This window comes from Monomorium pharaonis, chromosome 7 (genome assembly GCF_013373865.1).
Source record: "Monomorium pharaonis isolate MP-MQ-018 chromosome 7, ASM1337386v2, whole genome shotgun sequence".
Lineage (NCBI taxonomy): Eukaryota > Metazoa > Arthropoda > Insecta > Hymenoptera > Formicidae > Monomorium > Monomorium pharaonis.
The window spans coordinates 7,792,620-7,806,100 of NC_050473.1; the positions used below are offsets into that span (position 1 = coordinate 7,792,620).

General features: G+C 32.7%; 1 protein-coding gene across 5 annotated transcripts in view; it reads left to right on the forward strand.

Annotated features, from left to right (window-relative positions):
* The window catches only part of LOC105840067 (dopamine D2-like receptor), a 228,577-nt gene that overhangs the window by 211,514 nt on the left and 3,582 nt on the right, over positions 1 to 13,481 (forward strand). The window contains exons 5-7 of one of the 5 annotated variants that reach the window (XM_036289526.1): positions 1,503 to 1,603; positions 7,358 to 7,552; positions 11,645 to 12,132. In XM_036289526.1, coding sequence (XP_036145419.1) covers positions 1,503 to 1,603; positions 7,358 to 7,552; positions 11,645 to 12,132 — 784 coding nt within the window. The remainder of the gene's footprint in view (positions 1 to 1,502; positions 1,604 to 7,357; positions 7,553 to 11,644; positions 12,133 to 13,481) is intronic. The other 4 variants (XM_036289527.1, XM_036289528.1, XM_036289529.1 and 1 more) reach the window with 4 other exon arrangements.

The following is a 13,481-nucleotide window of genomic DNA, read 5'->3' on the forward strand; positions in this document are numbered from 1 at the left end:
TTTTTAAAATTTTTATTAATAAAAGTAAAACTAACACATCAGATCTAATTTGTCGACTTAATATTTGTTAGTAAATCTAGTGATATACTATCAAATATTAACAAATTAGATATAATTTGTTGATTTTCAATACTTTTTTTATAATAGAAATTTGTGAAAAAACAGATTCTTTATCAAATTTACTTTTCCAAATTTATTTTTCAAATTTATTTTAAATAAGAAGTGGCAATTTACGAGTAAGTACCATTACAGTATGTACCATTATATTTCTTTTTACTCCTTAGCCTTTTGCCAAAGACGTAATGACCTTTTAGTATTTCTGTACGCTTTTTACAATTTACACAGATATACAGAGCTTACAGTTTAACACTGAATGGTGTAATTAGAGGGGCGTTCAAGATGCAAGATACTCTCGGTGGTTTGCCATTGCCTTCCGAGAAGTAGCAATCAAATAAAAATGAGATAATTCTGATCGGGGTTTAAACTCCGATCTCCGACATAGGCCTGTTTCTACCAACGTAGATTAATTTTAATCTTTGTTTAATTTACTTGTTATCTCATTCTAGTTCCAAAAATTAGAAAGAGATAAAGAGTAACTTAATTCAAGATTAAAGTTAATCTACGTTGGTAGAAATAGGCCATAGACGCAAAACTCACCGAATCACGATCTTGCTAGTCAATTTAATTTGTAATATTACATGTTCCGGCTAAGAAATTGTGTTTCAAGATTGACAAGGACGTAAAGTATGAATAACAAGAAATACATATGCAGGACGGGACAAACTATTATTGTATTAAAACATTACAAACTATTATCTCTGAAACTACGTTTCAAGCAGATTGTATTTTTTTACATTAATTAATTTATTTCATTATTTAATCTATATAAAAGCATTAAGTACAATTATAAAAAGAAAATTTAATTTACGAAATATTTTATATTTCGTATTTTATGTCGAAATATGTTAGAAAAAAATATCTGTTAAACTATTAATGACTTTATCTTAATACATGCAAAATTTTTAGATGTATTATATTGTGTAATATAAACCACATAATTGAGAAAAATGGCGATGGCATTACAAATAAATTTTTTTTGAAAATTGATTTTACCTTATTTGTCTCCCTTCAGATTATACAATTTTTATCCGAGATCTTTTTTGCTGTGAGACACGTAGTTTTAAAGATAACAATTTAAATATACAATAACGCTTTAAATATACCTACCTGCATAACCTCTTTTTTAAACGTTGAGGAACGAAAGTTTTTTTGATGCAGTTAAATCAACAGTGAAATATTATAAGCTTCAGCAGCACGGGGATTTTCCTTCCGTAAAATTGTCGAAATAAATCTCGTTATCCGTAGATAGATGCTTGATAACGCGTCTCGAGTGTTATCTGCAGAAATCGCCCGCGAAGATTTATGTTATACGTTTACGTCGCGAGTTTGCAACCCCTCGTCTGATTTACGTCACAATGTAGATTTTCAATTGACCGTTTCAGGCTCTGCGAAACAGAGCGAAAAGGGCTCGTGCTAGCAGAAAACCGAATTTAGGCGATATAAAACCGGGGAGTATCATCGAGAATATCGCACATACGCGTAGGTGAGTACTTGGTTTAAATCACTCGTTAAATCTTTAAATAAGGTCTATTTGTACAGTAGAAGTTACAGCAAGAACGATTGATTTTTGCAGTTGTTTTCCAAAGGCGATTTTTTAAAATTAATTTATACACATATTTAATTTTGTATGATTAAATATTCTTTATTTAGTCGGAAAACAAAGTGTATATTTGATTTTTACATTATATTAACTCCGAAATTACGTACAACAGTATTAAACATTTGAAAAAATAAACGTAATTTTCGTTGTTTTATATATGTATATATGTATATATATGTATATATATATATATATATACACAAAATTTTTAATGTACCTTTTATTCATTATAAAATAAATGAACAATTGTGCTGTATTTTTTACTAAATTGATGTTTTGCATGTGATGCATGCAAATATTATACACACACATGTGCCTTTGCTTCCTTATACTGACACGTTTACAATTTCATGCAGTTTCACAAATAGAAAAAGACAGATGGAATCTTAATACAGAGCTCGGATTAAAATCTGGTTCAGAGAAATACTAATATCGTATACAGATAAATCGGAATTGAAAATACGTTTCTGTTTTTCAATTCGGTATTTACTTTGTGTGTTTTCATCCAATCAATAATCTCAAGATATACGAGTACGAAGCTTAGAAATATTAAACGTAATGCAATTCTTATAAATCTTTTATGTACACGTGTTCTTTTTATGCTTTTTATCCTTGAACCTTTGCATTCTTGATTCTCGAGCCAATCTTGATCTATAAATTCTTTAATTTTTAATTTTCCTTATATCTCTTTCTTTCTGATCGTGTCTCTTTAACTGTGCAGCAAACTTCTTCTGTAAAATAAATGATTAGAAAATGTGTTATTTATTGATGTTTTTATTTCAATGTAATCAATTGTTATTTCACACAGTATTTTTAAAAGTGTTTTTTTCTTATTCCAATATATAAATGTTATGCAAATATGTTCCAACGTGATGTACATTTACACGTGCAGTCACGTTATTCACACAGAAGAATATTGTTTTTTACATAAATCTATTTGCGGACAATAGATTTTTATACGATTTGCGTTTTTCTGTAACAACAAATTTAAATAACTTTCTGAGCAATAATATGTATGTACATACCTTATTTATTTAAATTAAAAGTATCTTAATTTTAAAATAAATTTTTAAGGAAGTACGCAAATGTATACAACATGAAATTGAAAAGAGACGTAATGAATGATCTTTTCCTCTTACATTTCACCGAAGGTTAAATTATCTCGCGAAGTCGAGCAAGGGAGCTGCAGTTGAAACGACGTTATACGTATAGCAGATCTAATCAGGATTGATTCGCGTATCCGCAGACAAATCGTCCTGCGGGAAAATATCGTCGAAAAAATTTATTCATGCGTCTTTTTATACGAAGTTATCCGGCCCATTTGCCGGTGTGATAAGCGCGAGAACAGGCTCCCGACACCTCTGGAACACGTCGCGCGCGCGATGCGCGACGATTCTTTTCAATTTTTGCGACCGCGTAAGACTCGCATTCCAACGAGACAATTTCTCGCAGAGATTGGCGACAGCTGGCGCAGCGCGAGCTGAGAAACGGGACGACCGAGGGTTAAGTCCCGAGCATCCTCGAGGATAATTCGCTTTTCTCGCACGCCTCCGCACGTGCTTTCATTTCCGCCGTGCCGACGAGGGCAGTCTCGTCTTGAATAGCAAACTACTTGTACGCCGCTTAATCGCGGGCCTTTTTGTTTGCGTACCTTCCCAGGCATGCATCTCGTTACGTCTTCCTTGTCCGTCCGTTCGCGTTAAAGTTCATGCAAATTGAATATTAACGGAAAAGGTATTCTTTATTGACGTTTGACGTTTTATAATGGAAAAATGGCGCGTCAAGTAAGTTAATATGCATAAAACTGAATGAAATTAGAATAAAATTTGATGAATAGGAGACAGAAATTTCTTCTTTGATATAATTAAATAGTGTATACTCTTAATGGATATTATTTTAGTTTTAGAGATAAAAATAACGCGGTTAAGGGTTCGAAGTACAATGACTATCCCGTGATATTTTATTGTCATGCAAAGTGAATATCTACAACTGTGTAAAAATTGCACCGGACGTAACGTCGTAAACGTCGAAATAATAGTGTTTATTTATGTGTTACACTACCATTTTATTCTTGATGCATCGGAATCGTATAAAACGTTAACTGCAGTTTGCAAATATATGGTGTATTTACCTTGCAAAATATCGCGAAGATGGCTTTATAGGAATATAAAATATTCTACTTCAAAATGCCCATCTCGCTTCCATCTTGTATACAATTTGCAACATGTAAAGCACAGCGTGTAAGATATTATATGGTTACAGCTTCTTATACTGTCAAAGTTTTATTATTATTTGCAAAAAAAATGGTGATTGTATTGGTGTTAAATTAAAAACTTTCAGCCAATTGAATTTTGACGGCGGATAAGAAGCTCTTATATTTCGATTAATCGAAATTGCTTTCTACCTTAAGAAAACTTTAAATTTCGGGGACTCTAGTTAGAAAAATATTTAATATTGGAAATTAAAAAGTTGCGAGCGAACGTAGCACGCATTTAATTAAAGTTTTATTTATATTTTTAATTATAAATTAGTCGAAGTAGATGATTGTTGAATTCGATTCGAGGGAAGTTGCGGTATTTTTGGAACAATGTTTATACAGACCTATGTAATCCTCGGCCGACGTGTACATTCGTAAATACTTGACATCCCAGCTATCTTTCTTTCTCTTTTTCTTTTTCTATCTCTAAGATTTTCGAAAAATATTAAGGCGCTTCGTTAAGTACTTGAGACTACCCGACGGGAGTACCGCGAAGGTAAACGAAATTTCCCAAGAAACTCTGTTTACTTTCCTTCAAGCGAAAAGTGCAGAAAATCTAAGTATTTAAGCGCTTGAACGCGGAAAACGCACGCACTGAGAAAGAGTACCGGCCAGAAAGCAAAGGTGGCCGTTGCACACGATTGATATCGTTTAAGTTAAAAACTAAGAAGTATGATGCTTATTTTATCTTGTACACAGCATATCGACAAAGAGCATTGTAAGAAAAAAAAGTTTAGTGTTAATCCGATATTATCGAATAAACTTAATAGATTCAATTAAAATTGTTTTTACGCGAAATATAATATTTTGCAATACAGAAAGAATATTTAAATATTTGCAAAAAGTAATATTGACACAAAATGTAATTTAATGTAATTTAATAATAACTTGATATCTACACATTCAATCTTATATTTGTGTTTATGTTTTATGTTATAAATTTTTGTATTAGACTAATTTTTTTAAAAATTTGTATCCAGAAATTTTTTAGGTTACTGATTACGAATCAAAAATCAAATTTTTTAAATTTAAAATGGTCAATCCAATGTAGCGATCTAATAATTTAAAACTTTTATAGTTATATATATATATATATAAGCTTTTTTTATTTACTGAATCTGAACTCGCTAGCAAAGTTTTGAATTCCAAAAATATAAGATAACGGAATTAATATGAGCGACCAAGAACAAAAAATTTTCTTATTAATTTAGAACTTGTTTTTGAGTTTATTTTTGATCATTGCAGTCTTATCATGCCGCAAAGGATTATGATATATACAGAATATCGTCTTGTTCTTGTTGATTAATTTTTCCAGATATTAGGCGATTTTAAACTCCTATACGCTCTTACTTGCTCATTTGAAACAAAAATTTTAAAATTTTTATTTTATTACAATTAATTTAGAAAAATATGATAAAGTATCTCTTTATATACTGTTTATTAAGAAACTAAAGGTAGCGCGTCTTGAAAACTAGATAATTATTTTCGATATAACTGTAATGAATATCGCATTTACAATGACGCATGACGCGTGATGGTAACGGACGATAAATTAAACTTAGGTGTTTACAGTTGCAGTCGCAATTTGGTAACTTCATCCGCATTTTGATATCTCTCTAGGGTGCAATGTATCCGACATAATCTGGCATCCTGGTTAATCCGCCCACATGCACCCACGTTGGCCACGTTGTTCCTTTATCGACTTTGTTATCATGTGGACCGAGGTTCGGTCGAGAGTACCAAGAAATTTTGATATTTATCTTGGCAATCTAATGTACGAATTCTGTTACCGTGGCACGCATCTTATCTCAAGTCTATATTTAAGTCAGCGATTAATATAATTAATAATTATTCCATGTGATGACACATGTAAATCAAAATTACTTGCGTTAAGGTTAAAATGAAGTAAGAACGAAATCGTTTTAAATTAAGATTGTATAAATTTATATAACAAAATTTGTGATTTAATTTAATAATAATTTGATATTTAAAAATAAGCATGTTTTAATAAAAACGTATTAAAATTTTTTTTTGTAAAATAAATATTAGTAGTAAAATTAGATATATATCTTACATTATTTTTATAGTTTTCTATTAATTTACAACAACAGTTTATTAAAATACATTATTTTAAACTAAATGCACACACAATTGGAGATTCTCTATCATAATTTTTCTATCATAATTAAAATTTTTAGAAAATGGATTTTCTTACAAAAGAATCTTTCTTTATCGCAGAAAATTTGTATATATGTTTATGTGTATGCTTTATCACGTACAGAATATGCATGTGAAAATGTGCAAATGTATTGATATTGATACGGTATAACGCGAATATCACTGCTTTGATATAGCAAAATTTAACAGCAACTCTCAATTTACGGATAGTGCTAATAAAACTTATAATAGGTGAAATCATAGTCTCTTTTGTTGAATATATAAATTATTTTGCAGTGCAAAACAAAACAAGTTTTGCACGAGCTCAAGGAAATTAAACGTTGTAACGAAATTCTGTGTTATCCAAGTAGTCAAAGTTTGGCAATACCATTTACAGAACATTTAACTTTTTAGAAAATTCACGAATTTTGTATATTGTGAGGGAGATTGAAAAATTTATAGCAAATCCGGTTGAATTTATTAGCATGTTAAATACTTGTTATGTACAAATTACCGTAACGATTTATATTCGATAAAAGCTATAACTTATATTAAATACAAAATGAGATGCTCAACAGAAATTATTACATTGGCGGAATATATATTGGGCATGTTATTGATCAAAATGCGAAGTATTTGCAGTTAGATAAATTAGCATGCAACAGACCTTAATTTAGGTCTCAGACCAGCGCGCATTTAACCAAAATTATTCTCTCTCTTGCTCCCTCTCATCTCTCTTTCTCTTTCTTTTCTTTCTCTTTTTCTCCATTCTTCTCCATTTTTCTTCATTCTTTTTCCCTTGTCTTCTTTCTATTAAATTTTGCATATTTATATGATGAAATTATATATTACTTTTTTGATACATTTGATATAAACTTTCAAGTACTAATTGTAAGTATAAAAATAAAAGAAAAAAAGATATATTATTTAAATATGACGCATTTATTATCTAAAGAGGAGTAATTCTGACTTGTCGCGATTTCGATTTGTGATCGCTGTCTCGTGACAAATTGAAAACTCGTTTGAAATATCCGCCGTGGAAAGGAAACAGCTACGCTCTGTCACTTAGGACACTCTGCAGGTGCTGTCAAAAAGCGTGCCTTCGCTTTGTGCATGATAGATAACGCTATTTGCTGAATTGACGCTGGTCGATGCTGGATAAACGAGGAAGTGCATGATAGGTGTAGAGGCTTTTCTAGAGACTTTTGACTAAGATCACGTAGTGGGTATTCTGTGGCAAGGTTTGCGGAAACGGCGCTGGGGGCGGCCGCCCTGGTGGCACCTGGGATCGAGGAACCGACGAACACCGCTTCCGGCAGTAACGAGGACGAGGATGAGACGCCCCTCGATCCCGTCGTCGTCATCTCCAATGACAAGAGCACGGAATTCTTTTTAGCTACGGTCGTCGAGGAAGCAGCGTAAGAATTTCATCATATCTTCTTATCGCTCGTTCCATCTCATCCCCTCCCCCGTCCACCGTCGCGCATCTCCGGACGGAAGGAAGATGTCGGAATTTTCTTTCAACGATATCGAATCGCATTGTCATGACGTTGTGCGACGCGACTCGTCACATCGACCGTCAATGCAAAAAAGCATGGGAAAAGTACGGATGCGTCGTCTTTGAGAGAGTTACCGTCTTTCAAGATCGTTAGTGTCGTTCAGTTTGAAATGTATATATCTCTTTGCGATGACAATGCGATATGAAGCCGAATGATTAAAGAATATCTGCGAGGATCTTTAATAAAATATATAATTAGCTCGCGAGATAAATTATGTTGCGCTTAAAGCTTGATATTAACTATTCATTCCGATTATTATAGGAACGATATTTTAGATTAATAACTCATTGTCAGTAAATATTTAATATATCAATTTCCAGGCAACGTTATATGATAAAATTATATAGTAGAAAATTTTAAACTTCTTTTTTATTCGCAGAATCATAAAAAGAAAAGCATTGAAGTAGATGCAGTTTTATAATAAATATTTAATGCGAACAATAAGCATTTATTATAAAACTGCATCTACTTCATCTTTAAGCACATCTTTAAGCACATCTTTAAGCACATTGAATAACTTATGAAATTAAGTTTATTTTATGTATATTGCCGGGAAGTACCGGATTAATTTATAAAACTTATATATGAATAACCCGTAGGGCATTGTGTAATCAAGATACAACTTCTTTTTCCATCTGCTTTCGCTGAACTCCGAGAAATAAAACAGACGGACTTAAAAAGTCGTGGATGAAACGCAAAAGGGATGATTATATGATATTTCCATTCATTCGTATAGCAAAAAAGTAGAGAAATAATTCGCGTTTCTTTTCATTACCCGTTGCTCGCAATGATCTGATCTAAAGTCCTCTGTATCACACGGTGAGTAGCTTCTTTTCCCTTTCTAATTCTTCTTGGTTGCTACTCGCAATTGGAGAAAAGTACGAAACATGAAATTTAAAGAGGGGCTAAAGGAGCTTATTAATATTAAATTCAATTTTCGTTGTGCAATTTGATTTACATATATTGAAAAGAATTCCAAATAAAACGACGGTGAACTTTTTGAAAATAACTGTTATCTTCTATTTAACGGTTGTACAGTAAATAAGACTTGCGGAATTTTAGTTAATCAAAGCCGAAAGGTTAAAAAGGCGATTAAATAAAGACAAATTAAACGACGCGAGCGCCGCAGGTCGTGAGCTACAATTTTCCCATCCTTTCTGAAGATTTCCAAGCGACATGAAAAGGCTTTGAGTCGATCAAAAGTTTTGGCCGTTTAATTGGCCAATTGGGAGTCTTCAATTAAGAGGATATTACTTCTACCTCGCGTGTCGCAAAGTTTGCGGGTTTGTATCCCTTTTGCTTCAAGTCCTCTTCAGATTACATGTAACGTGAGAATAATTGCGTACTCTTTTCGAGCAAGCAGTAATTACCGTTTCGGACTGTCTCTGTTCAAAGTATAATAATATACCTGCAGTAGCAAAGTATACGTAACTTTCTCAAGTTACAGAAGTTATTATCGTATAATATATAAAATAGTCTCTGAGTCTTGCTTATATACTGTTAAATATTAAAGGATTATTTAAACCAATTTCTTGAGTTTAAAAACATATTTTTATAATTTTTATGTGTTGAAATTTATTGTTTTAACACAAAACATGTGAAGAGTTATATTTAATTAATCAGTTCATATTAGCATACTATCGCAAATATTAAAAATATTAAATTAATAAATTTAATAAATTTTCGCATTAAATTGTTTAATTTTTTAAATATAATTGATTTAACGTATTATGTAATAGTGGTGATATAGTGATTTTTTTATTTGATTTATTTTTTTTTACTTTTTAAAAGCATCTTTCGATAATTTGTTTCGAACGTACAAAGAGACGAAGACAATTCCGAGCGACGTCGGAACTTTGTCTAATCGGAAAACTCGGACAGGAAGTCGCGTCGATATTCGGGACGGCTGACAAGTTGGACGTTCGAAAGTTCGTGCGTTCGCGTTCGACGATGGAGCGAGACAAAAAAATTCGAGGATTGGTGGAAGGAGAGTGAAGAAGAGCAGCCCGAGCGATAAAAAGTCGATGATCTCGTAATTATTTTCTTCGTTCTCTCGACAATCGCAGTATAACGGATGTCACTCGAAGCTGTGTACGAGACCTCTTCCTCTCTCTTTCCTCCCGCTTCTCTCTCTCTCTCTTTCTCTTTCTCTTTCTCTCTCCCCCGCTTGCTCTCTCTCGCTCTATTTCCAAAACTCTATTCAAAGCCCTGTGCACAGTACTCGTTTAACGGAAATTCGTCGCTTCGATAGTAATCCGGAAGTTCGTGAGTTAATCGTGATATAGGGTAGCCTCTTTGTACCGGCGTCCGCGAACAATTTGCATCTAGCCACTGGCGTTACCTATGAAAATAGGCCAATCAACTCTGCGCACATAGACATTTCACGGCTATTAATTACAGTGTATTTTCATCGCTCGGATGATACTACCGCATACGGTAGTATACGCGATATGAGACAATGTATTTAGTCTTTACAAAAGATTTTTGCACAATACGGTTTATTAATGAACCGTAAACTTTGATAATCGCATACTTATTTTTAAATGTAGTTGAAGTTTTGAAGCGTTATTGGAACGAAAATTAAAAGTTTGTTTTAACCGCAAAAAATTATTAGAAAATACATTTAAAAACAAAATGAAATTATAACAAAAACAATTAAAAATAAATACACAAATGACAAAAAATAAAGAACAAAGTACTTAGGGAAACAGTGATTCTTGTGTTTTATGTCTAAATGTATAAATGCAACAACAATATCTGTGATTATTAACAGTTTGCTAATAGTCAAAGTTTGGAAATATGCTTTTTGGAAATTTAAAAGTATCCGAACATACTTGTATAAGATGAAAAATTTCTGCTTTTGCGTTTTGTGCCAAAATATACAAAAGTGAGAACAATATCTAAGATCAATGACATTTGAAAAAAAAAAAATTAACAAACGGGGCCCGAAAATGCTTTATCTAAAGTAATTATGTGTACTTGAATATGTAAGATTTTTAATGCAAGTTTACGTGTAGATTATTTGGTCAAAATCACTTTTGGTCTTTGACTATTAGCAAATTATTTTTATCATTGTAAGGAATCTCAGACATTTTTGTCGCATTTAAACACAAAACACAAAAATGTCACTATTTTCCTAAGAATTTTGTTTTTTATTCTTTGTAATTTGTATATTAACTTTAATAATTTTTTGTTATAATTTTATTGTTTTATTTATTTACGTATATTTCAATAGTGCTCGCCGCACCATCTTTTCTATTGAAACAAATTTGTATTTTTTATTCTATGAACGTTCTAAACTTTAACTATATATTTTCAGTTTGTTTCTAAAAAATTATATAAAAGCGAAAGAAGAGAAAGAAATGTAACGTAAGTTCTTTGATGAAAAACAAGTACGTAATTTTTTATTTCAAAAATGTACATGTATAAAGTTATAATTATTTTAACATTTTGGATGATAAATTTGTATTAAATTAATTTAATGAAATATGTACAAAGATATATATATATATATATATATATATATATATATAATATAATAAGTTGGATCTCGCTGTGTATTTAAGATTTTTTTTTTGTATCTTTTTGTATCTTTATCTCTAATTATATGATTTGTTATAACCTGCATGTGTATTTTAATACGTCTCCTAACATTGTCTTGTAATTGTTTATTAATTTATTTCATAATCCGATTTCCCCTGTAACTTTTTTCTAAAAAATATTTTATTATGTTAAAGAAATAACGTGTATATATAAAAACATATAAAAAATATTGCGTAAGAGTGATATGATTTAAAGATTTTATTTATAATTATTTTAAATGCACGAATCTTATGACAATAACAAAAGAGCAATAATTTGTTATAAATTTATTTGTGACTGGGGATGCGGGGCGGTAGATCCTAATATGGAGCGTGTGAGTGCCGAGTCTTTCTGACACTCGAATGGTAGTTGTCGTTTTAGCGCCGTGGCGCAAGCTCAGCTGGCCGGAGCACCACATGTACAGCGAAAAGACTCCAGCGGGTACGATGGTGCGGCGAGCAGCACGATGATCCATGAGCCGCTCGAGACGAATTCGAGCCCGAGCCCGAATCCGCGGATCACGTCCGGCCCGCCGTCCTCGTCGACCTCGTCGTCACCCCCACCAACACGAGGCGCGACCAGCGTGTCTTCGTCGACGCAGACGAAGAGGAACGGTAACAACGGCGGGGCGAACAAGCAGGAGCTGAAGCGGCTGAAGAGCGCCGGTTCGCTCCTGCCGCTGCAGCTCGCACGGACACCCAGCGTGCTGTCGTCCTCCTGCAAGAAGGACCGAAAGAACGCGTCGGCCGGGTCAAGGTTCACAATATACAAGGCCAACAAAGCCAGTAAAAAGAAGAGGGAGAAGAGCTCGGCCAAAAAAGAGCGCAAGGCCACGAAGACTCTGGCGATCGTGTTAGGTAAGTTGCTCGCATGCCGCTGCATTGATAAGTATAGCTGGGCTCGTTCAGTCTCGCATCTGTTATTGATGAGCTTACGGGCTCGCGAGTTAGAAGCGAGAAACGAAAACGAGCGGCGATACCGGAGATGGATCGCGTATGTATGTGAAAGTCTGAACATGGCTGGGCGTATAGGCCTGGTTTAAGAAAAACATCGGAAAGCTCGGGAGATTAGTTACATGTCCGGCATGGCATGACGATTCGATTGGATCAAGCGATTTATCTCCGTAACCATTTCTTGCGAGTGATAAATGAGCGGTAATACATGTCGATACGAAATTGCTACTTACACTGCTTAAAATATAAATTTACTTAAATATTGAAATGTTAGGATCAATACCGTGAAGAATATGGCGTTATTACAGAGAGATTTTAAATTTCCTTTATTGATACGAAAATCTTGATACGAAAGTATTAAAAAGCTCCGAATCTTGTCAAATCTGTTTCGAATAAAGTCCACTATGAGAATGAATGAAAGAGAAAATTAGATAGATAGTTTGTACTTTGCAACAAATATTTCTGATATATAAGACATCAAAGGATAAGTTAATAATAGGACGTTGAAAAGTTTCTGCGGTTCTTGGTGTGTTAAAATCGTTAACGGAATGTATTTTGCAAACTAAACAAAGTGCTGAAGCTCAAGGCATTCGCTTTGTAGAAAATAATAATGGTTAATATAGGAGACACGCATTTCACATAATTCCTGACAATAGTTGTTGTATTATAAATTAAAGATAAGGAATAGAGATAAAAATTAAATTGCACGATTAGTTTTTATAGTAAAAAAAATTTTTTTTCTACAAAGGGAATGCCTTGAGATTTAGCACTTTGTTCACTAATCCCGGCTGAGGTATTATTTTTCGTAATAAATTAATTTACAGTTTTTCGGGGAAGGTAAAAAGGGGGGATTTTAAGATGCTCTTGAGCATCGAAATTTAGCTTAGTTACTGTGTCTTAAGTCTGACGAATCCTGTCGGCGCGCAGTTTAAAATAAAGCTAAGAAAATTAAATTTAATAAAAAGAATTATATCCATCACTAAGACCCGATGCAGACCGTTAGGCGATTTACAACTCATTGATATGTTTAACATATTACGGTCGGTTAGAAATAATGTACTAATATTGTTAAAATATTTTTTGTTTAAATTAATAGTCAAGATGAATATAATCTATATAATAGTTCTCTTAGGGCTGATTGTTTTAATTTATTGGAAAGCTTTATTTGACAGATACCCCTATTATCTATTTTTATTTTTTTATTTTTTTTTCAAATCAATTTTTGTATGAAATATTTTTTCTCAAATGTTTTT